The 22,728-nt window shown below is 52.6% G+C and overlaps 2 protein-coding genes across 4 annotated transcripts in view; one reads left to right on the top strand and one right to left on the bottom strand.

Annotated features, from left to right (window-relative positions):
- Positions 1-6,237, bottom strand: part of LOC130284973 (TGF-beta receptor type-2-like) — an 85,800-nt gene extending 79,563 nt beyond the window's left edge. Inside the window, exon 1 of the mRNA XM_056535980.1 lies at positions 6,102-6,237. The gene's annotated coding sequence lies outside the window, so the exon portion shown is untranslated. The remainder of the gene's footprint in view (positions 1-6,101) is intronic.
- SNX4 (sorting nexin 4) overlaps positions 6,175-22,728 on the top strand; it is a 29,523-nt gene continuing 12,969 nt past the window's right edge. For 2 of the 3 annotated variants that reach the window (XR_008847203.1, XM_056535981.1), the window contains exons 1-9: positions 6,175-6,335; positions 15,856-15,977; positions 16,056-16,191; positions 16,539-16,688; positions 17,744-17,791; positions 19,390-19,445; positions 21,839-21,911; positions 22,041-22,102; positions 22,182-22,247. Coding sequence is in view for 2 of the 3 variants with exons in the window: in XM_056535981.1 (XP_056391956.1) it covers positions 6,240-6,335; positions 15,856-15,977; positions 16,056-16,191; positions 16,539-16,688; positions 17,744-17,791; positions 19,390-19,445; positions 21,839-21,911; positions 22,041-22,102; positions 22,182-22,247 (809 nt within the window). In the remaining variant the exon portion in view is untranslated. The remainder of the gene's footprint in view (positions 6,336-15,855; positions 15,978-16,055; positions 16,192-16,538; positions 16,689-17,743; positions 17,792-19,389; positions 19,446-21,838; positions 21,912-22,040; positions 22,103-22,181; positions 22,248-22,728) is intronic. The other variant, XM_056535982.1, reaches the window with a different exon arrangement.

Raw genomic sequence — 22,728 nt, 5'->3', positions numbered from 1 at the left:
TGCAGACTGTTACTCCCCATATTACTACACACTAAAGAACCCTATACAACTCTGCAGACTGTTACTCCCCATATTACTACACACTAAAGAACCCTATACAACTCTGCAGACTGTCACTCCCCATATTACTACACACTAAAGAACCCTATACAGCTCTGCAGACTGTTACTCCCCAGATTACTACACACTAAAGAACCCTATACAACTCTGCAGACTGTTACTCCCCATATTACTACACACTAAAGAACCCTATACAACTCTGCAGACTGTCACTCCCCATATTACTACACACTAAAGAACCCTATACAGCTCTGCAGACTGTTACTCCCCAGATTACTACACACTAAAGAACCCTATACAACTCTGCAGACTGTTACTCCCCAGATTACTACACACTAAAGAACCCTATACAACTCTGCAGACTGTTTCTCCCCAGAATACTACACACTAAAGAACCCTATACAACTCTGCAGACTGTTACTCCCCATATTACTACACACTAAAGAACCCTATACAACTCTGCAGACTGTCACTCCCCATATTACTACACACTAAAGAACCCTACACAACTCTGCAGACTGTTTCTCCCCAGAATACTACACACTAAAGAACCCTATACAACTCTGCAGACTGTCCCTCCCTGTATCCTGCACAGTCCTAATACTAACACTGTATAACTCTGTACATCTCTGCAGACTTTTGTTCCCTATCAATCTAGTCTTTATACCCACATCATATAAATCTATACCACTCTTTAAGTAATCCTGCAGACTGTTACTTCCGATGTATATTTACACAGTCCCCATACTCTCTATAGAACATTATGTATGGGGGCACACTACTAGCATTATTTATGGGGGACATGCTACTGGAGTATTTATAGGGCACACTCTGCTAACATTTATAACCCACACTGCTGTATTTATATAAAGGAACTCTTCTGGCAGTAATTATGGGGGCATTCTGATGCACTATTCATATGGGGCACTCTGCTGGCATTATTTATTGGGGCATTTTGCTTTATGATTTATAAGAGGCACCCTGCTAACATTGATGAGAGCAAGCTTCTGTATCTTTACATGGGCACTCTGCTGTATTATTCATAGGGGGCACTCTAATACTATTCATAGGGGGGCACTCTGCTGTATTATTCATAGGGGGCACTCTGCTGTACTATTCATAGGGGGGCACTCTGCTGTACTATTCATAGGGGGCACTCTAATACTATTCATAGGGGGCACTCTGCTGTACTATTCATAGGGGGCACTCTAATACTATTCATAGAGGGCACTCTAATACTATTCATAGGGGGCACTCTAATACTATTCATAGGGGGCACTCTGCTGTATTATTCATAGGGGGCAATCTGCTGTACTATTCATAGGGGGCACTCTGCTGTATTATTCATAGGGGGCACTCTGCTGTATTATTCATAGGGGGCACTCTGCTGTACTATTCATAGGGGGCACTCTAATACTATTCATAGGGGGCACTCTGCTGTATTATTCATAGGGGGCACTCTGCTGTACTATTCATAGGGGGCACTCTGCTGTACTATTCATAGGGGGCACTCTAATACTATTCATAGGGGGCACGCTAATACTATTCATAGGGGGCACTCTGCTGTACTATTCATAGGGGGCACTCTGCTGTACTATTCATAGGGGGAACTCTAATACTATTCATAGGGGGCACTCTGCTGTACTTTTCATAGGGGGCACTCTGCTGTACTATTCATAGGGGGCACTCTGCTGTACTATTCATAGGGGGCACTCTGCTGTATTATTCATAGGGGCACTCTGCTGTACTATTCATAGGGGGCACTCTGCTGTATTATTCATAGGGGGCACTCTGCTGTACTATTCATAGGGGGCACTCTGCTGTACTATTCATAGGGGGCACTCTGCTGTACTATTCATAGGGGGCACGCTAATACTATTCATAGGGGGCACTCTGCTGTACTATTCATAGGGGGCACTCTGCTGTACTATTCATAGGGGGCACTCTGCTGTACTATTCATAGGGGGAACTCTAATACTATTCATAGGGGGCACTCTGCTGTACTTTTCATAGGGGGCACTCTGCTGTACTATTCATAGGGGGCACTCTGCTGTACTATTCATAGGGGGCACTCTGCTGTATTATTCATAGGGGGAACTCTGCTGTACTATTCATAGGGGGCACTCCACTGTACTATTCATAGGGGGCACTCTGCTGTACTATTCATAGGGGGCACTCTAATACTATTCATAGGGGGCACTCTAATACTATTCATAGGGGGCACTCTGCTGTACTATTCATACAGGGCACTCTAATACTATTCATAGGGGGCACTCTGCTGTACTATTCATAGGGGGGCACTCTGCTGTATTATTCATAAGGGGCACTCTGCTGTACTATTCACAGGGGGCACTCTGCTGTACTATTCATAGGGGGCACTCTGCTGTACTATTCATAGGGGGCACTCTGCTGTACTATTCATAGGGGGCCCTCTGCTGTACTATTCATAGGGGGCACTCTGCTGTACCATTCATGAGGGGCACTCTAATACTATTCATAGAGGGCACTCTAATACTATTCATAGGGGGCACTCTGCTGTACTATTCATAGGGGGGCACTCTGCTGTATTATTCATAAGGGGCACTCTGCTGTACTATTCACAGGGGGCACTCTGCTGTACTATTCATAGGGGGCACTCTGCTGTACTATTCATAGGGGGCACTCTGCTGTACTATTCATAGGGGGCCCTCTGCTGTACTATTCATAGGGGGCACTCTGCTGTACCATTCATGAGGGGCACTCTAATACTATTCATAGAGGGCACTCTAATACTATTCATAGGGGGCAATCTGCTGTATTATTCATAGGGGGCACTCTGCTGTATTATTCATAGGGGGCAATCTGCTGTACTATTCATAGGGGGCACTCTGCTGTATTATTCATAGGGGGCACTCTGCTGTACTATTCATAGGGGGCACTCTAATACTATTCATAGGGGGCACGCTAATACTATTCATAGGGGGCACTCTGCTGTACTATTCATAGGGGGCACTCTGCTGTACTATTCATAGGGGGCACTCTGCTGTACTATTCATAGGGGGAACTCTAGTACTATTCATAGGGAGCACTCTGCTGTACTATTCATAGGGGGCACTCTAATACTATTCATAGGGGGCACGCTAATACTATTCATAGGGGGCACTCTGCTGTACTATTCATAGGGGGCACTCTGCTGTACTATTCATAGGGGGCACTCTGCTGTACTATTCATAGGGGGAACTCTAGTACTATTCATAGGGAGCACTCTGCTGTACTTTTCATAGGGGGCACTCTGCTGTACTATTCATAGGGGGAACTCTGCTGTACTATTCATAGGGGGCACTCCGCTGTACTATTCATAGGGGGCACTCTGCTGTACTATTCATAGGGGGTACTCTAATACTATTCATAGGGGGCTCTCTTATACTATTCATAGGGGGCACTCTGCTGTACTATTCATAGGGGGGCACTCTGCTGTACTATTCATAGGGGGCACTCTGCTGTATTATTCATAAGGGGCACTCTGCTGTATTATTCATAAGGGGCACTCTGCTGTACTATTCATAGAGGGCACTCTAATACTATTCATAGGGGGAACTCTGCTGTACTATTCATAGGGGGGCACTCTGCTGTACTATTCATAGGGGGGCACTCTGCTGTACTATTCATGGGGGGCACTCTAATACTATTCATAGGGGGCACTCTGCTGTACTATTCATAGGGGGCACTCTGCTGTATTATTCATAGGGGGCACTCTGCTGTACTATTCATAGGGGGCACTCTAATACTATTCATAGGGGGCACTCTGCTGTACTATTCATAGGGGGCACTCTAATACTATTCATAGGGGGCACTCTGCTGTATTATTCATAGGGGGCACTCTGCTGTACTATTCATAGGGGGCACTCTGCTGTACTATTCATAGGGGGCACTCTGCTTTACTATTCATATGGGGCACTCTGCTGTACTATTCATAGGGGGCACTCTAATACTATTCATAGGGGGCACTCTGCTGTACTGTTTATAGGGGGCACTCTGCTGTACTATTTATAGGGGGCACTCTGCTGTACTATTCATAGGGGGCACTATAATGCTATTCATAGGGGGCACTCCGCTGTACTATTCATAGGGGGGCACTCTGCTGTACTATTCATAGGGGGGCACACTGCTGTACTTTTCATAGTGGGGCACTCTGCTATACTATTCATAGGGGCACTCTGCTGTACTATTCATAGGGGGCACTCTGCTGTACTATTCATAGGTGGGCACTCTAATACTATTCATAGGGGGCACTCTGCTGTACCATTCATAGGGGGCACTCTGCTGTACCATTCATAGGGGGCACTCTGCTGTACTATTCATAGGGGAAAACTCTGCTGCACTATTCATAGGGGGCGCTCTGCTGTACTATTCATAGGGGGCACTCTAATACTATTCATAGGGGGCATCTGCTGTACTATTCATAGGGGGCACTCTGCTGTACTATTCATAGGGGGGCACTCTGCTGTACTATTCATAGGGGGGCTCTGCTGTACTATTCATAGGGGCACTCTAATACTATTCATAGGGGGCACTCTGCTGTACTATTCATAGGGGGCACTCTGCTGTACTATTCATAGGAGGGCACTCTGCTGTACTGTTCATAGGGGGGCACTCTGCTGTACTATTCATAGGGGGGCACTCTGCTGTACTATTCATAGTGGGGCACTCTGCTATACTATTCATAGGGGCACTCTGCTGTACTATTCATAGGGGGCACTCTGCTGTACTATCCATAGGGGGGCACTCTGCTGTACTATTCATAGGGGGGCACTCTGCTGTACTATTCATAGGGGAGCGCTCTGCTGTACTATTCATAGGGGGCACCCTGCTGTACTATTCATAGGGGCACTCTGCTGTACTATTCATAGGGGGCACTCTGCTGTACTATTCATAGAGGGGCCCTCTGCTGTACTATTCATAGGGGAGCACTCTGCTGTACTATTCATAGGGGAGCACTCTGCTGTACTATTCACAGGGGAGCACTCTGCTGTACTATTCATAGGGGGGCACTCTGCTGTACTATTCATAGTGGGCACTCTGCTGCTCTATTCATAGGGGGCACTCTGCTGTACTATTCATAGGGGGGCACCCTGCTGTACTATTCATAGGGGGGCACCCTGCTGTACTATTCATAGGGGGGCACCCTGCTGTACTATTCATAGGGGGGCACCCTGCTGTACTATTCATAGGGGGCACTCTGCTGACATTATTTATGAAGCCATTATGCTGCCCTATCCATATAGGACATTTTGCTAACATTTGTGTGGGCACGCTGCTGTATTTTTTATGGGGGCACTCTGCTGGCATTATTTATGGGGGACACTAAGCTCTTATTACTTATAGGAGACACTGCTAGTAGTATCTGATGGGGGGCACAGTCTTGTCTAGGTGGGTGGGTGGGTGGGTAGAAATCTCAGTGTGTACATGAGCTCACTAATAGAGACACCCCCTAGAGGCCGGCATCTGTAACCACAGGGGGGGGGGGGTGAACACTTAAAATTCCCAACTTTATGTCTTAAGTTTTGTTTCTTTTAGAAGAACAAATATTTCCATCCTGCGCCACAATATCAGGACCTCTCAGCAGCCGCCATGTTAGATCTCCTTCAAGTAAAAAAGTCTAAACTACAAATGTCCCTAATAGTGTTTCCCAACCAGGGAGTCTCCAGCTGTTGCAAAACTACAACTCCCAGCATGCCCGGACAGCCAAAGGCAACACAGCTCATAATGAGAAAAATAATGAGAATAATGGAAAAGGAAAAACGTGGCGCAAAGTGGGTTAAAATAATTTTTTTTTTTTGGGGGGGGGGGGGCGAGTTGCCTCAGTTACGTAAAATATTAGAATTTCAAGACGGCTTCACGAAAATCAATTATTCTTGGTTGCGTTTTTGCTTGTTTCACTTTGCAGGGAGGTTCTGCAGCAGCTGAGGTGGGTATTATACGGATTACCCCTCAGGGTCACGTGACTGTAAGATTCCTATAATGTAATGTAATATTCCAATAATGTACAGCCGCACACTCACCCGGCCGCGCATGCGCAGCGCTCTCAGTGCAGTCGGTTCCTATAGAGACTGGGGAGGAGCTTGATACCGGAAGTTGTCAGCTGCCAGACTGACACCCGGAATACTCCTCATACCGGAAGTGGGTGATATAGCGGAGAGATGAGCGGGGATGAGGAGCCTGCCGGGCTATTTGACAACGAAGACACCGAGGCCGGAGAGGAGGGACCAGGCGGCGACCTGAAGGGGGCGGAAGTGGTGTGTACGCTACAGACTATCTCTCCTCCTACCAAGCACAGTCCTCCTCCCTGTCCTGCAGACTCTCTCTCCCCCTGCCCAGCACAGTCCTCCTCCCTGTCCTGCAGACTCTCTCTCCCACTGCCCAGCACAGTCCTCCTCCCTGTCCTGCAGACTCTCTCTCCCCCTGCCCAGCACAGTCCTCCTCCCTGTCCTGCAGACTCTCTCTCCCCCTGCCCAGCCCTCCTCCCTGTCCTGCAGACTCTCTCTCCCCCTGCCCAGCCCTCCTCCCTGTCCTGCAGACTCTCTCTCCCCCTGCCCAGCGCAGTCCTCCTCCCTGTCCTGCAGACTCTCTCTCCCCCTGCCCAGTGCAGTCCTCCTCCCTGTCCTGCAGACTCTCTCCCCCTGCTCAGCGCAGTCCTCCTCCCTGTCCTGCAGACTCTCTCTCCCCCTGCCCAGCGCAGTCCTCCTCCCTGTCCTGCAGACTCTCTCTCCCCCTGCCCAGTGCAGTCCTCCTCCCTGTCCTGCAGACTCTCTCCCCCCTGCCCAGCGCAGTCCTCCTCTCTGTCCTGCAGACTCTCTCTCTCTCCCCCTGCCCAGCGCAGTCCTCCTCCCTGTCCTGCAGACTCTCTCATCCCTGCCCAGCGCAGTCCTCCTCCCTGTCCTGCAGACTCTCTCATCCCTGCCCAGCGCAGTCCTCCTCCCTGTCCTGCAGACTCTCTCATCCCTGCCCAGCGCAGTCCTCCTCCCTGTCCTGCAGGCTCTCTCCCCCCCCCCCCCCTGCCCAGCGCAGTCCTCCTCCCTGTCCTGCAGGCTCTCTCTCCCCCCCCTGCCCAGCCCTCCTCCCTGTCCTGCAGGCTCTCTCTCCCCCCCTGCCCAGCCCTCCTCCCTGTCCTGCAGGCTCTCTCTCCCCCCCTGCCCAGCCCTCCTCCCTGTCCTGCAGACTCTCTCTCTCTCTCTCTCTCCCCCCCTGCCCAGCCCTCCTCCCTGTCCTGCAGACTCTCTCTCTCTCTCCCCCCCTGCCCAGCCCTCCTCCCTGTCCTGCAGACTCTCTCTCTCTCCCCCCTGCCCAGCCCTCCTCCCTGTCCTGCAGACTCTCTCTCTCTCCCCCCCTGCCCAGCCCTCCTCCCTGTCCTGCAGACTCTCTCTCCCCCCCCGCCCAGCCCTCCTCCCTGTCCTGCAGACTCTCTCTCTCCCCCTGCCCAGCGCAGTCCTCCTCCCTGTCCTACAGACTCTCTCTCTCTCCCCCTGCCCAGTGCAGTCCTCCTCCCTGTCCTGCAGACTCTCTCTCTCTCCCCCTGCCCAGCGCAGTCCTCCTCCCTGTCCTGCAGACTCTCTCTCTCTCCCCCTGCCCAGCGCAGTCCTCCTCCCTGTCCTACAGACTCTCTCTCCCCCTGCCCAGCGCAGTCCTCCTCCCTGTCCTGCAGACTCTCTCTCCCCCTGCCCAGTGCAGTCCTCCTCCCTGTCCTGCAGACTCTCTCTCCCCCTGCCCAGTGCAGTCCTCCTCCCTGTCCTGCAGACTCTCTCCCCCTGCCCAGCGCAGTCCTCCTCTCTGTCCTGCAGACTCTCTCTCTCTCCCCTGCCCAGCGCAGTCCTCCTCTCTGTCCTGCAGACTCTCTCTCTCCCCCTGCCCAGCGCAGTCCTCCTCCCTGTCCTGCAGACTCTCTCATCCCTGCCCAGCGCAGTCCTCCTCCCTGTCCTGCAGACTCTCTCTCCCCCTGCCCAGCCCTCCTCCCTGTCCTGCAGACTCTCTCTCCCCCTGCCCAGCCCTCCTCCCTGTCCTGCAGACTCTCTCCCCCCCTGCCCAGCACAGTCCTCCTCCCTGTCCTGCAGACTCTCTCTCCCCCTGCCCAGCACAGTCCTCCTCCCTGTCCTACAGACTCTCTCTCTGTCCCCCTGCCCAGCGCAGTCCTCCTCCCTGTCCTGCAGACTCTCTCTCTCCCCTGCCCAGCGCAGTCCTCCTCCCTGTCCTACAGACTCTCTCTCTCTCCCCCTGCTCAGCGCAGTCCTCCTCCCTGTCCTGCAGACTCTCTCTCCCCCTGCCCAGCGCAGTCCTCCTCCCTGTCCTGCAGACTCTCTCTCCCCCTGCCCAGTGCAGTCCTCCTTCTGTCCTGCAGACTCTCTCTCTCCCCCCCTGCCCAGCCCTCCTCCCTGTCCTGCAGACTCTCTCTCTCTCTCCCCCCTGCCCAGCACAGTCCTCCTCCCTGTCCTGCAGACTCTCTCTCTCCCCCCTGCCCAGCACAGTCCTCCTCCCTGTCCTGCAGACTCTCTCTCTCCCCCCTGCCCAGCACAGTCCTCCTCCCTGTCCTGCAGACTCTCTCTCTCCCCCCTGCCCAGCACAGTCCTCCTCCCTGTCCTGCAGACTCTCTCATCCCTGCCCAGCGCAGTCCTCCTCCCTGTCCTGCAGACTCTCTCTCCCCCTGCCCAGCCCTCCTCCCTGTCCTGCAGACTCTCTCTCCCCCTGCCCAGCCCTCCTCCCTGTCCTGCAGACTCTCTCCCCCCCTGCCCAGCACAGTCCTCCTCCCTGTCCTGCAGACTCTCTCTCCCCCTGCCCAGCACAGTCCTCCTCCCTGTCCTGCAGACTCTCTCTCTCTCCCCCTGCCCAGCGCAGTCCTCCTCCCTGTCCTGCAGACTCTCTCATCCCTGCCCAGCGCAGTCCTCCTCCCTGTCCTGCAGGCTCTCTCTCCCCCCTGCCCAGCCCTCCTCCCTGTCCTGCAGGCTCTCCCCCCCTGCCCAGCGCAGTCCTCCTCCCTGTCCTGCAGGCTCTCTCTCCCCCCTGCCCAGCCCTCCTCCCTGTCCTGCAGGCTCTCTCTCCCCCCTGCCCAGCCCTCCTCCCTGTCCTGCAGACTCTCTCTCTCTCTCCCCCCCTGCCCAGCCCTCCTCCCTGTCCTGCAGACTCTCTCTCTCTCCCCCCCTGCCCAGCCCTCCTCCCTGTCCTGCAGACTCTCTCTCTCTCTCCCCCCCTGCCCAGCCCTCCTCCCTGTCCTGCAGACTCTCTCTCCCCCCCCCCCTGCCCAGCCCTCCTCCCTGTCCTGCAGACTCTCTCTCTCCCCCCCCGCCCAGCCCTCCTCCCTGTCCTGCAGACTCTCTCTCTCTCCCCCTGCCCAGCGCAGTCCTCCTCCCTGTCCTGCAGTCTCTCTCCCCCTGCCCAGCGCAGTCCTCCTCCCTGTCCTGCAGTCTCTCTCCCCTGCCCAGCGCAGTCCTCCTCCCTGTCCTGCAGACTCTCTCTCTCTCTCCCCCTGCCCAGCGCAGTCCTCCTCCCTGCCCTACAGACTCTCTCTCTCCCTGCCCAGCGCAGTCCTCCTCCCTGTCCTGCAGACTCTCTCTCTCTCCCCCTGCCCAGCGCAGTCCTCCTCCCTGTCCTGCAGACTCTCTCTCTCCCCCTGCTCAGCGCAGTCCTCCTCCCTGTCCTGCAGACTCTCTCTCCCCCTGCCCAGCGCAGTCCTCCTCCCTGTCCTGCAGACTCTCTCTCCCCCTGCCCAGTGCAGTCCTCCTCCCTGTCCTGCAGACTCTCTCTCCCCCTGCCCAGCGCAGTCCTCCTCTCTGTCCTGCAGACTCTCTCTCTCTCCCCCTGCCCAGCGCAGTCCTCCTCTCTGTCCTGCAGACTCTCTCTCTCCCCCTGCCCAGCGCAGTCCTCCTCTCTGTCCTGCAGACTCTCTCTCTCTCCCCCTGCCCAGCGCAGTCCTCCTCCCTGTCCTGCAGACTCTCTCATCCCTGCCCAGCGCAGTCCTCCTCCCTGTCCTGCAGGCTCTCTTCCCCCCCCCCCCCTGCCCAGCGCAGTCCTCCTCCCTGTCCTGCAGGCTCTCTCCCCCCCTGCCCAGCCCTCCTCCCTGTCCTGCAGGCTCTCTCTCCCCCCTGCCCAGCCCTCCTCCCTGTCCTGCAGACTCTCTCTCTCTCTCCCCCCCTGCCCAGCCCTCCTCCCTGTCCTGCAGACTCTCTCTCTCTCTCTCCCCCCCTGCCCAGCCCTCCTCCCTGTCCTGCAGACTCTCTCTCTCTCCCCCCCTGCCCAGCCCTCCTCCCTGTCCTGCAGACTCTCTCTCCCCCCCCCCCTGCCCAGCCCTCCTCCCTGTCCTGCAGACTCTCTCTCCCCCCCCGCCCAGCCCTCCTCCCTGTCCTGCAGACTCTCTCTCTCTCTCCCCCTGCCCAGCGCAGTCCTCCTCCCTGTCCTGCAGTCTCTCTCCCCCTGCCCAGCGCAGTCCTCCTCCCTGTCCTGCAGACTCTCTCTCTCTCCCCCTGCCCAGCGCAGTCCTCCTCCCTGTCCTACAGACTCTCTCTCTCTCCCCCTGCCCAGCGCAGTCCTCCTCCCTGTCCTGCAGACTCTCTCTCTCTCTCCCCCTGCCCAGCGCAGTCCTCCTCCCTGTCCTGCAGACTCTCTCCCCCTGCCCAGCGCAGTCCTCCTCCCTGTCCTGCAGACTCTCTCCCCCCCTGCCCAGCGCAGTCCTCCTCTCTGTCCTGCAGACTCTCTCTCTCTCCCCCTGCCCAGCGCAGTCCTCCTCTCTGTCCTGCAGACTCTCTCTCTCTCTCCCCCTGCCCAGCGCAGTCCTCCTCCCTGTCCTGCAGACTCTCTCATCCCTGCCCAGCGCAGTCCTCCTCCCTGTCCTGCAGACTCTCTCCCCCCCTGCCCAGCGCAGTCCTCCTCCCTGTCCTGCAGACTCTCTCTCCCCCTGCCCAGTGCAGTCCTCCTCCCTGTCCTGCAGACTCTCTCTCCCCCTGCCCAGCGCAGTCCTCCTCTCTGTCCTGCAGACTCTCTCTCTCCCCCTGCCCAGCGCAGTCCTCCTCTCTGTCCTGCAGACTCTCTCTCTCTCCCCCTGCCCAGCGCAGTCCTCCTCCCTGTCCTGCAGACTCTCTCATCCCTGCCCAGCGCAGTCCTCCTCCCTGTCCTGCAGGCTCTCTTCCCCCCCCCCCCCTGCCCAGCGCAGTCCTCCTCCCTGTCCTGCAGGCTCTCTCTCCCCCTGCCCAGCCCTCCTCCCTGTCCTGCAGGCTCTCTCTCCCCCCTGCCCAGCCCTCCTCCCTGTCCTGCAGACTCTCTCTCTCTCTCCCCCCCTGCCCAGCCCTCCTCCCTGTCCTGCAGACTCTCTCTCTCTCTCCCCCCCTGCCCAGCCCTCCTCCCTGTCCTGCAGACTCTCTCTCTCTCCCCCCCTGCCCAGCCCTCCTCCCTGTCCTGCAGACTCTCTCTCCCCCCCCCCCTGCCCAGCCCTCCTCCCTGTCCTGCAGACTCTCTCTCCCCCCCCGCCCAGCCCTCCTCCCTGTCCTGCAGACTCTCTCTCTCTCTCCCCCTGCCCAGCGCAGTCCTCCTCCCTGTCCTGCAGTCTCTCTCCCCCTGCCCAGCGCAGTCCTCCTCCCTGTCCTGCAGACTCTCTCTCTCTCCCCCTGCCCAGCGCAGTCCTCCTCCCTGTCCTACAGACTCTCTCTCTCTCCCCCTGCCCAGCGCAGTCCTCCTCCCTGTCCTGCAGACTCTCTCTCTCTCTCCCCCTGCCCAGCGCAGTCCTCCTCCCTGTCCTGCAGACTCTCTCCCCCTGCCCAGCGCAGTCCTCCTCCCTGTCCTGCAGACTCTCTCCCCCCCTGCCCAGCGCATTCCTCCTCTCTGTCCTGCAGACTCTCTCTCTCTCCCCCTGCCCAGCGCAGTCCTCCTCTCTGTCCTGCAGACTCTCTCTCTCTCCCCCTGCCCAGCGCAGTCCTCCTCCCTGTCCTGCAGACTCTCTCATCCCTGCCCAGCGCAGTCCTCCTCCCTGTCCTGCAGGCTCTCTCTCCTCCCTGTCCTGCAGGCTCTCTCTCCCCCACCCCCCCCCCCCCCCCCCCTGCCCAGCGCAGTCCTCCTCCCTGTCCTGCAGGCTCTCTCTCCCCCCCTGCCCAGCCCTCCTCCCTGTCCTGCAGGCTCTCTCTCCCCCCCCTGCCCAGCCCTTCTCCCTGTCCTGCAGACTCTCTCTCTCTCTCTCTCTCCCCCCCTGCCCAGCCCTCCTCCCTGTCCTGCAGACTCTCTCTCTCCCCCCCCTGCCCAGCCCTCCTCCCTGTCCTGCAGACTCTCTCTCTCTCTCTCCCCCTGCCCAGCGCAGTCCTCCTCCCTGTCCTGCAGTCTCTCTCCCCCTGCCCAGCGCAGTCCTCCTCCCTGTCCTGCAGACTCTCTCTCTCTCCCCCTGCCCAGCGCAGTCCTCCTCCCTGTCCTACAGACTCTCTCTCTCCCCCTGCCCAGCGCAGTCCTCCTCCCTGTCCTGCAGACTCTCTCTCTCTCTCTCTCTCTCTCTCTCTCTCTCCCCTGCCCAGCACAGTCCTCCTCCCTGTCCTGCAGATTCTCTCTCTCCCCCCCTGCCCAGCACAGTCCTCCTCTCTGTCCTGCAGACTCTCTCTCCCCCCTGCCCAGCACAGTCCTCCTCCCTGTCCTGCAGACTCTCTCTCCCTGCCCAGCACAGTCCTCCTCCCTGTCCTGCAGACGCTCTCTCTCCCCCTGCCCAGCACAGTCCTCCTCCCTGTCCTGCAGACTCTCTCTCTCCCCCCTGCCCAGCACAGTCCTCCTCCCTGTCCTGCAGACTCTCTCTCTCCCCCCTGCCCAGCACAGTCCTCCTCCCTGTCCTGCAGACTCTCTCTCTCCCCCCTGCCCAGCACAGTCCTCCTCCCTGTCCTGCAGACTCTCTCTCTCCCCCCTGCCCAGCACAGTCCTCCTCCCTGTCCTGCAGACTCTCTCTCTCCCCCCTGCCCAGCACAGTCCTCCTCCCTGTCCTGCAGACTCTCTCTCCCCCAGCACAGTCCTCCTCCCTTCTCTGGTACAATATAGGGTGATAATCTATCATATTTCACCATAATTAAGGTTTGGCGCTGCACGGTATCTGTGCTGGACTCCTCCTTGTCCTGCTGTGGGTGCTGCCCCGCACCATCCAGGGAAACAGAGATTATATGAGGATAAAGCTGGACATGCCCTGCAGACTATCTCTCCTCTTCCTTCTCTTGTTTCTGCAGACTATCTATTCTCCTTCTTCCTTGTAGTTTCTGTTCTTCTTTCTGCAGAATATCATTCTTCTCCCTGAAGGCTGTCTCTCTCCTCTCCCATTAGATTAGCCCTCTCCCCACCCCTTCCCTGCTGACTGTCTCTCTCCTCTCCCATTAGATTAGCCCTCTCCCCACCCCTTCCCCGCTGACTGTCTCTCTCTCTCTCTCTCCTCTCCCATTAGATTAGCCCTCTCCCCACCCCTTCCCTGCAGGCTGTCTCGTCTCCCCCTTCCCTATAGACTTTCTCCTCTCTGCACTGCAGACTCTTTCCTCTTCCCCCTAGTTCTGCAGACTCTCTTTTCTTCTCCCAGTTCTGCAGAGTCTCTCTCCTCTTCCTCGGGTTCTGCAGACTGTCTCCTCCCTTTTTCCCTCTGCAAACTCTTTACTTTCCTCTGGCCCTGTAGACGTTCTCCTTTTCAATAAGTTCTGCAGACTGTCTCCTCCCTGCTCTGCAAACTCTTCTGCCCTGCTGAGTCTCTTTCCCTTCCACCCTGCCCTGCAGAATCTCTCCTATCCCCCTGCTCTATAGACTGTCTCTTATTTCCTCTCCTCTGCCCTGCAGACTGTCTCTTGCCCCTGCCCTGCAGGCTGTCTCTCTTCTTCCTCGCCCCTGCCCTGCAGGCTGTCTCTCTTCTTCCTCGCCCCTGCCCTGCAGGCTGTCTCTCTTCTTCCTCGCCCCTGCCCTGCAGGCTGTCTCTCTTCTTCCTCGCCCCCTGCCCTGCAGGCTGTCTCTCTTCCTCCTCGCCCCTGCCCTGCAGGCTGTCTCTCTTCTTCCTCGCCCCTGCCCTGCAGGCTGTCTCTCTTCTTCCTCGCCCCTGCCCTGCAGGCTGTCTCTCTTCTTCCTCGCCCCCTGCCCTGCAGGCTGTCTCTCTTCCTCCTCGCCCCTGCCCTGCAGGCTGTCTCTCTTCTTCCTCGCCCCCTGCCCTGCAGGCTGTCTCTCTTCTTCCTCGCCCCCTGCCCTGCAGGCTGTCTCTCTTCTTCCTCGCCCCCTGCCCTGCAGGCTGTCTCTCTTCTTCCTCGCCCCCTGCCCTGCAGGCTGTCTCTCTTCTTCCTCGCCCCCTGCCCTGCAGGCTGTCTCTCTTCTTCCTCGCCCCCTGCCCTGCAGGCTGTCTCTCTTCTTCCTCGCCCCCTGCCCTGCAGGCTGTCTCTCTTCTTCCTCGCCCCCTGCCCTGCAGGCTGTCTCTCTTCCTCCTCGCCCCCTGCCCTGCAGGCTGTCTCTCTTCTTCCTCGCCCCCTGCCCTGCAGGCTGTCTCTCTTCCTCCTCGCCCCCTGCCCTGCAGGCTGTCTCTCTTCCTCCTCGCCCCCTGCCCTGCAGGCTGTCTCTCTTCTTCCTCGCCCCCTGCCCTGCAGGCTGTCTCTCTTCCTCCTCGCCCCCTGCCCTGCAGGCTGTCTCTCTTCTTCCTCGCCCCCTGCCCTGCAGGCTGTCTCTCTTCTTCCTCGCCCCCTGCCCTGCAGGCTGTCTCTCTTCTTCCTCGCCCCCTGCCCTGCAGGCTGTCTCTCTTCTTCCTCGCCCCCTGCCCTGCAGGCTGTCTCTCTTCCTCCTCGCCCCCTGCCCTGCAGGCTGTCTCTCTTCCTCCTCGCCCCCTGCCCTGCAGGCTGTCTCTCTTCTTCCTCGCCCCCTGCCCTGCAGCCTGTCTCTCTTCCTCCTCGCCCCCTGCCCTGCAGGCTGTCTCTCTTCTTCCTCGCCCCCTGCCCTGCAGGCTGTCTCTCTTCCTCCTCGCCCCTGCCCTGCAGGCTGTCTCTCTTCTTCCTCGCCCCTGCCCTGCAGGCTGTCTCTCTTCTTCCTCGCCCCCTGCCCTGCAGGCTGTCTCTCTTCCTCCTCGCCCCTGCCCTGCAGGCTGTCTCTCTTCTTCCTCGCCCCCTGCCCTGCAGGCTGTCTCTCTTCTTCCTCGCCCCCTGCCCTGCAGGCTGTCTCTCTTCCTCCTCGCCCCCTGCCCTGCAGGCTGTCTCTCTTCTTCCTCGCCCCCTGCCCTGCAGGCTGTCTCTCTTCTTCCTCGCCCCCTGCCCTGCAGGCTGTCTCTCTTCTTCCTCGCCCCCTGCCCTGCAGGCTGTCTCTCTTCTTCCTCGCCCCCTGCCCTGCAGGCTGTCTCTCTTCTTCCTCGCCCCCTGCCCTGCAGGCTGTCTCTCTTCCTCCTCGCCCCCTGCCCTGCAGGCTGTCTCTCTTCTTCCTCGCCCCCTGCCCTGCAGGCTGTCTCTCTTCCTCCTCGCCCCCTGCCCTGCAGGCTGTCTCTCTTCCTCCTCGCCCCCTGCCCTGCAGGCTGTCTCTCTTCCTCCTCGCCCCCTGCCCTGCAGCCTGTCTCTCTTCTTCCTCGCCCCCTGCCCTGCAGCCTGTCTCTCTTCCTCCTCGGCCCCTGCCCTGCAGCCTGTCTCTCTTCCTCCTCGGCCCCCTGCCCTGCAGGCTGTCTCTCTTCCTCCTCGCCCCCTGCCCTGCAGGCTGTCTCACCTGTATCGTGCTGTAGAGAATGAATCTTATTTTCAGCCATAATTCCTGCCGCTGTCGGTCGCTGTGCTTTCGCACCTTTTGACTCTTTCCTATGATTATATCTTTTCTCTATGTAAGATGCCGGGGGAAGAATCTCTGTTAAAGAAATATGAGATCAGCGTCTCAGAAGCCGAGAAGCGGACCGGGAAAAATGCGGTGAACATGCAGGAGACGTACACTGCGTACCTGATAGAGACCAGGTATATGGCGCGGCCACCATGATATGACCTGCGGGGGGCGATGTGGATCCTATCTGGCTGACCTCTCTCTTTTTGCAGGTTGCTGGACGCTCACAATGAGGGACACAGTTCGCTGGATTGTCTGTGGAGGAGATACAGCGAGTTCGAGCTGCTGCGCAATTACCTGTCTGTCACGTATCCATTCATTGTCGTCCCACCATTGCCGGAGAAAAGGGTAAAGTGCAGGGGCTCCATAGTGAGGAGATGGCGCTGGCACATTATAAGGCCAGTCCAGTCTCCTATAAATCACTGGATAATGAACATTTCAATTTCTTACCATATTCAAGATCTCTGCTTGCTGCAAGTGGATGGGAACATTCGATCATTTTGTTTTCTCATATGTTGCAAAACTACAACTCCCAGCATCCTTAGAGTTGTTGTTTTGCAATAGCTAGAGGCACAATGGTTGGAAAACACATAAGAGCCCCCAGGTAGTCGGTGCTCCTGATAAAGTTCTTCTGGTGGTCTCACTGCACCCCGGAGTTCCCCCATATGGTTTCACACTGCCCCCTGTATTTACAGGCAGAGTTCGTGTGGCACAAGCTCTCGGCTGATAACATGGATCCTGACTTTGTGGAGAGGAGGAGGATCGGACTGGAGAACTTTCTTCTGCGCGTGGCTTCTCACCCCGTCCTGTGTAACGACAAGATCTTCAATACCTTTCTTAAACAGGTACGCTGCTCCGCGCTGTCACGTCCTCCAGAGGGTCAGCAGTCCTATGTAAGGGAGGCTTTATAATGTCTTCACTTCTCATAAAGTCATGGCGTGTTTTTAGAATAGGCTATTTATTATTGTTAAGGGTCCAACCTCTAGGACCCCACAGATCCTGGGTATGGAGGTGCTGCAGCAGTGTGTCCTCCTCATCACCCCCATTATTCTTATCATTGGGGGGGAGGTCCCAAATGTCAGTCTGAGTGATATTCCATCACTTTAAACCATGGGAATACGCCTTAAATGGGTTATCCAGGAAAAAACTTTTTTTTATATATCAACTGGCTCCAGAAAGTTAAACAGATTTGTAAATTACTTCTATTAAAAAATCTTAATCCTTTCAGTACTTAAGAGCTTCTGAAGTTAAAGTTGTTCTTTTCTGTCTAAGTGCTCTCTGGTGACACATCTCGGGAACCGCCCAGTTTAGAAGAGGTTTGCTATGGGGATTTGCCTCTAAACTGGGCGGTTCCCGAGACACGTGTCATCAGAGAGGATTTAGACAGAAAAGAACAACCTTAACTTCAGAAGCTCATAAGTACTGAAAGGATTAAGATTTTTTAATAGAAGTAATTTACAAATCTGTTTAACTTTCTGGAGCCAGTTGACATATAAAAAAGTTTTTTCCTGGATAACTCCTTTTTAAAAGCAGTGTTTTCGGAGCAGTGTGCCTCCATCTGTTGCAAATCTACAACTCCCAGCATAGGCTGTCGGGGCATGCTGGAAGTTGTAGTTTTGCAACAGCTGGAGGCACACTGTTCAGGAAATACTTCCTTAAAGGGACAATCCTATTGAGTTTGCGTCTCGGTTATTAGATGTAGGTAAAGCACTGCGGAATCTGTGTGCGCTATATAAATTATAATAATATTATAATAATGTTTTTATATTCTTCTTATTTTTTTTAAACATGGAATTGTCGTTGATCAGTCCCAACACTGCAGTGTATTATGTGATGTGTCACACTTTGTCCTGTTGCTTCTCTCCTTTCATACCTGTGTATTTATTTCTTCTGTTTCCAGGAAAATGGATGGAAGGAGATGCTGAACGAGGCAGGACTGCAGGTAAAGGTAAAGTCACCCCCCCGATGACCTGTATACATGGCCATGTACGGTGGAGTTGACGGTTCAGTACAGGATAAGTAATGTATTGTATATACACAGTGGGGGACATGTATCAAAGATTTTACCCCTGTTTTGTGTGTATTTTTTTGCGCAAAATTTTGCGCAAGCCCTTTTTTTGCGCAATTTTTTTGCGCACGTTTTGGTAGAGCATGTCCTCCAGATGTGGCTGAATCAGGGCACCTTGGAGTGACATCCATAGTACACATGGATTTATTAACTGCGTGCTTTTTTTTTACACCAAAAATTTTGCCGCAAGAGCTGTTTTTTTTGCGCAAATATAAACCATCTTGGACTTAACGTAGCAAGATGCTCTAAATCATTGATTCTATTTTCCAAAGAGTGGATTTAGGAGATTACTATATTTACCCGCAATTTATGAAGCTCATTGCGCCTGATTGATAAATTTAGCGCTTCTGCACATAATTTAGAATTCTGGAAAAGGGGTAAAATGCTTCTACCATACACAAATAATGATACATGTCCCCCAGTGACCTCACCAGCAGAATAGTGAGTACAGCTCTGGAGTATAATACAGGATATAACTCAGGATCAGTACAGGATAAGTAATGTAATGTATGTACACAGTGACCTATCCAGCAGAATAGTGAGTACAGCTCTGGGGTATAATACAGGATATAACTCAGGATCAGTACAGGATAAGTAATGTAATGTATGTACACAGTGATCTCACCAGCAGAATAGTGAGTACAGCTCTGGGGTATAATACAGGATATAACTCAGGATCAGTACAGGATAAGTAATGTAATGTATGTACACAGTGACCTCACCAGCAGAATAGTGAGTACAGCTCTGGAGTATAATACAGGATATAACTCAGGATCAGTACAGGATAAGTAATGTAATGTATGTACACAGTGATCTCACCAGCAGAATAGTGAGTACAGCTCTGGAGTATAATACAGGATATAACTCAGGATCAGTACAGGATAAGTAATGTAATGTATGTACACAGTGATCTCACCAGCAGAATAGTGAGTACAGCTCTGGAGTATAATACAGGATATAACTCAGGATCAGTACAGGATAAGTAATGTAATGTATGTACACAGTGACCTATCCAGAAGAATAGTGAGTACAGCTCTGGAGTATAATACAGGATATAACTCAGGATCAGTACAGGATAAGTCATGTATGTACACAGTGACCTCACCAGCAGAATAGTGAGTACAGCTCTGGAGTATAATACAGGATATAACTCAGGATCAGTACAGGATAAGTAATGTAATGTATGTACACAGTGATCTCACCAGCAGAATAGTGAGTACAGCTCTGGAGTATAATACAGGATATAACTCAGGATCAGTACAGGATAAGTAATGTAATGTATGTACACAGTGACCTATCCAGAAGAATAGTGAGTACAGCTCTGGAGTATAATACAGGATATAACTCAGGATCAGTACAGGATAAGTCATGTATGTACACAGTGACCTCACCAGCAGACCCCACAAATTCTAGGAAGAGACATCACTTTTGAGCAGTCACCAGGACCCACCCCAATGACTTATATATCCTTTTTATAGACAGACTCCAGGCTGAAGGCACTAAATGCAACTTTCCGTGTCAAAAACCCAGACAAGTAAGTATGATGGGTAGGTGTTAAATAGAAACCAAAAACATGTGTTAGTAGGTTCAAGCCGTGTTTATGCCGTAGATCATTATGTTAGCATCCCCCCCATGAAAGGAATGCCAACATATATACGGTTGTGTACTGCAGTGGGCCCCATCAGACAGGTGGGAGACTTGTGCTGCTGAAGTATAGGATTTAGTTGATTGTCTCGACTATTACAATTAAAGTGTGTCATCAGGATAGTTTAAAGGGGTATTCCAGCTAAAAACTTTTTTTTATATATCAACTGGCTCCGGAAAGTTAAACAGATTTGTAAATGACTTCTATTAAAAAATATTAATCCTTCCAATAGTTATTAGCTTCTGAAGTTGAGTTGCTGTTTTCTGTCTAACTGCTTTCTGATGACTCACGTCCCGGGAGCTGTCCAGCTCCTATGGGGATATTTTCCCATCATGCAAGGGATATTCTCCCATCATGCACAGCTCCCCGGACGTGACATCATCATTGAGCAGTTAGACAGAAAACTTCAGAAGCTAATAACTATTGGAAGGATTAAGATTTTTTAATAGAAGTAATTTACAAATCTGTTTAACTTTCCGGAGCCAGTTGATATGTATAAAAAAAAGTTTTTGCCTGGAATACCCCTTTAAAATGGCTTCCCCCTCATGCCTCTGGAAGAAAGTTTGGAGTCTCATCACTTCGGTTGCGCTGAGTCCTATCTAAGTGCAGTAACTTAAAGATCAACTTCTGTCCCCTTATACCAGTATTTCCCAACCAGGGTGCCTCCAGCTGTTGCAAAACTACAACTTCCAGCATGTTGAACTATATAGTAATATATAGTTTAGTTCAGTGTTTCCCAACCAGGGTGCCTCCAGCTGTTGCAAAACTACAACTACCAGCATGTTGAACTATATAGTCATATATAGTTTAGTTCAGTGTTTCCCAACCAGGGTGCCTCCAGCTGTTGCAAAACTACAACTCCCAGCATGCCCGGACAGCCTTTGGCTGTCCGGGCATGCTGGGAGTTGTAGTTTTGCAACAGCCGGAGGCACCCTGGTTGGGAAGCACTGCCTTACACTATAGAGCAGTTTACCAACCAGTGTGTCTCCAGCTGTTGCAAAACTGCCAAATGATTCCCAGGCATGCTGGAAGTTGTAGTTTTGCAACAGCTGGAGGCACACAGTTTGCGAAACACTGCTATAGAGTAATATACAGCTGCAGTTTGTCTTTTTTCTCCCTGTTATTGTAGATCTTATACACAGGAGAGCAGTGATAGTCTGTATCACACAGGACACAATACAGAATCAGGTTAGGTGTATAACACTGTAGTTATCAGTGTATCGACCCGCTTACTATTATAGATTTCTGTCCCTTAAAGGGGTACTCTACTGGAACACATATTAAAAAAAAAAAAAAAACTTGTGACAAAGTTAAAAGGTTTGTAAATTACTTATATTAAAAAATCTTAAAGGGGTACTCCGGTGGAAAACTTTTTTTATTTTTTATTGTAAGTGAATTGGTGCCAGAAAGTTAAACAGATTTGTAAATTACTTCTATTAAAAATCTTAATCCTTCCAGTACTTATTAGCTGCTGAATACTACAGAAGAAATTATTTTCTTTTTGGAACACAGTGCTCTCTGCTGACATCTCTGTCCATATTAGGAACTGTCCAGAGCAGCACATGTTTTCTCTGGGGATTTTCTCCTACTCTGGACAGTTCCTAAAATGGACAGAGATGTCAGCAGAGCGCACTGTGCTCGTGATGTCAGCATAGAGCACTGTGTTCCAAAAAGAAAAGAATTACCTCTGTAGTATTCAGCAGCTAATAAGTACTGGAAGGATTAAGATTTTTTTAATAGAAGTAATTTACAAATCTGTTTAACTTTCTGGAGCCAGTTGATTAAAAAAAAAAATAATAATTCCACCGGAGTACCCCTTTAATCCTTCCAGTAATTATCAGCTGCTGTTATGATCCACAGGAAGTTCTTTTCTTTTTGAATTTCCTTTCTGTCTGACCACACTGCTCTCTCTGCTGACACCTCTGTCCATGTCATGAACTGTCCAGAGTAGGAGCAAATCCCCGTAGAAAACCTCTCCTGCTCTGGACAGTTCCTTAAATGGACAGAGGTGTCAGCAGAGAGCACTGTGGTCACGCAAAAAGGAAATTCAAAAAGAAAAGAAATTCCTGTGAATCATAACAGCAGCTGATAAGTACTGGAAGGATTAAGTTTTTTTTTTTTTTTTTTTTAATAGAAGTAATTTACAAATCTGTTTAACTTTCTGGAGCCAGTTTATTAAAAAAATAAAATTGTTTTCCAGTGGAGTACCCCTTTTAAGATCTTCCGTGGGGTCATGTTCTGTGCCTTCTCTTGGTTTAGGACGATCTGTTCCTGTTTTGCAGGCGCTTCACAGAGCTGAAACACTACAGCGATGAGCTGCAGTCCACAATCTCTCACCTCCTGCGTGTCCGTGCGGTGAGTGTACCCTAACCCTTGTGTGTGCCCGCTGCATGCTCTCCATAGAGGGAGGGGTGTTACATTTGATGCTGTTTTTCCACCTAACCGGTATGATACACGTCTAATTTATTTCTGTGTGTCTCATAGAGAGTGGCCGACCGGCTGTATGGTGTCTACAAAGTGCATGGGAATTATGGACGAGTTTTTAGGTCAGTTTGCTTGTCACATTTGCGAAGGGGGGGGGGTCCAGGCATTTACTGTATTCTATAATGCTCCTTTTGTCCGCAGTGAATGGAGTGCCATAGAAAAGGAGATGGGAGATGGTCTGCAGAGCGCCGGACATCACATGGACGTGTAAGTGTGTGAGAAGACTTATACCGATGCTCAGACAGGAGAGGACTCTAGATTAGAATCACCTTAAAGGGAACCTGTCATCAGATTTTACCATATATAATGTGTGGCAATGCATTATGTATGGGCATAGTAAGGAAGGTACAGAAGAAGATTTTACTAAGAGATATGTGTACGTGTGTGTGTGTGTGTGTGTGTGTGTATATGTATGTATGTGTATGTATGTGTGTGTGTATATATATCTATATATATATATATATCTATATCTATCTATATATATATATATATATATATATATATATATATATATATATATATATATATATATATATATATATATATATATATATATATATCTCCAATAAGAACAGCACCTCCAGAAATGTAAATAAAAAAAGAAATTGGGGTGCCCGCATATTCTGAACCTCGGTCCACTGGTTCCTCAATGCATACAAAAATATAGAAGCAGCACACCACAGGTAGA

The sequence above is a fragment of the Hyla sarda genome, chromosome 8 (genome assembly GCF_029499605.1).
Source record: "Hyla sarda isolate aHylSar1 chromosome 8, aHylSar1.hap1, whole genome shotgun sequence".
NCBI classification, from domain to species: domain Eukaryota; kingdom Metazoa; phylum Chordata; class Amphibia; order Anura; family Hylidae; genus Hyla; species Hyla sarda.
The sequence above is the reverse complement of the archived record's forward strand: the minus strand, read 5'-3'. Positions and strand labels throughout refer to the sequence as shown.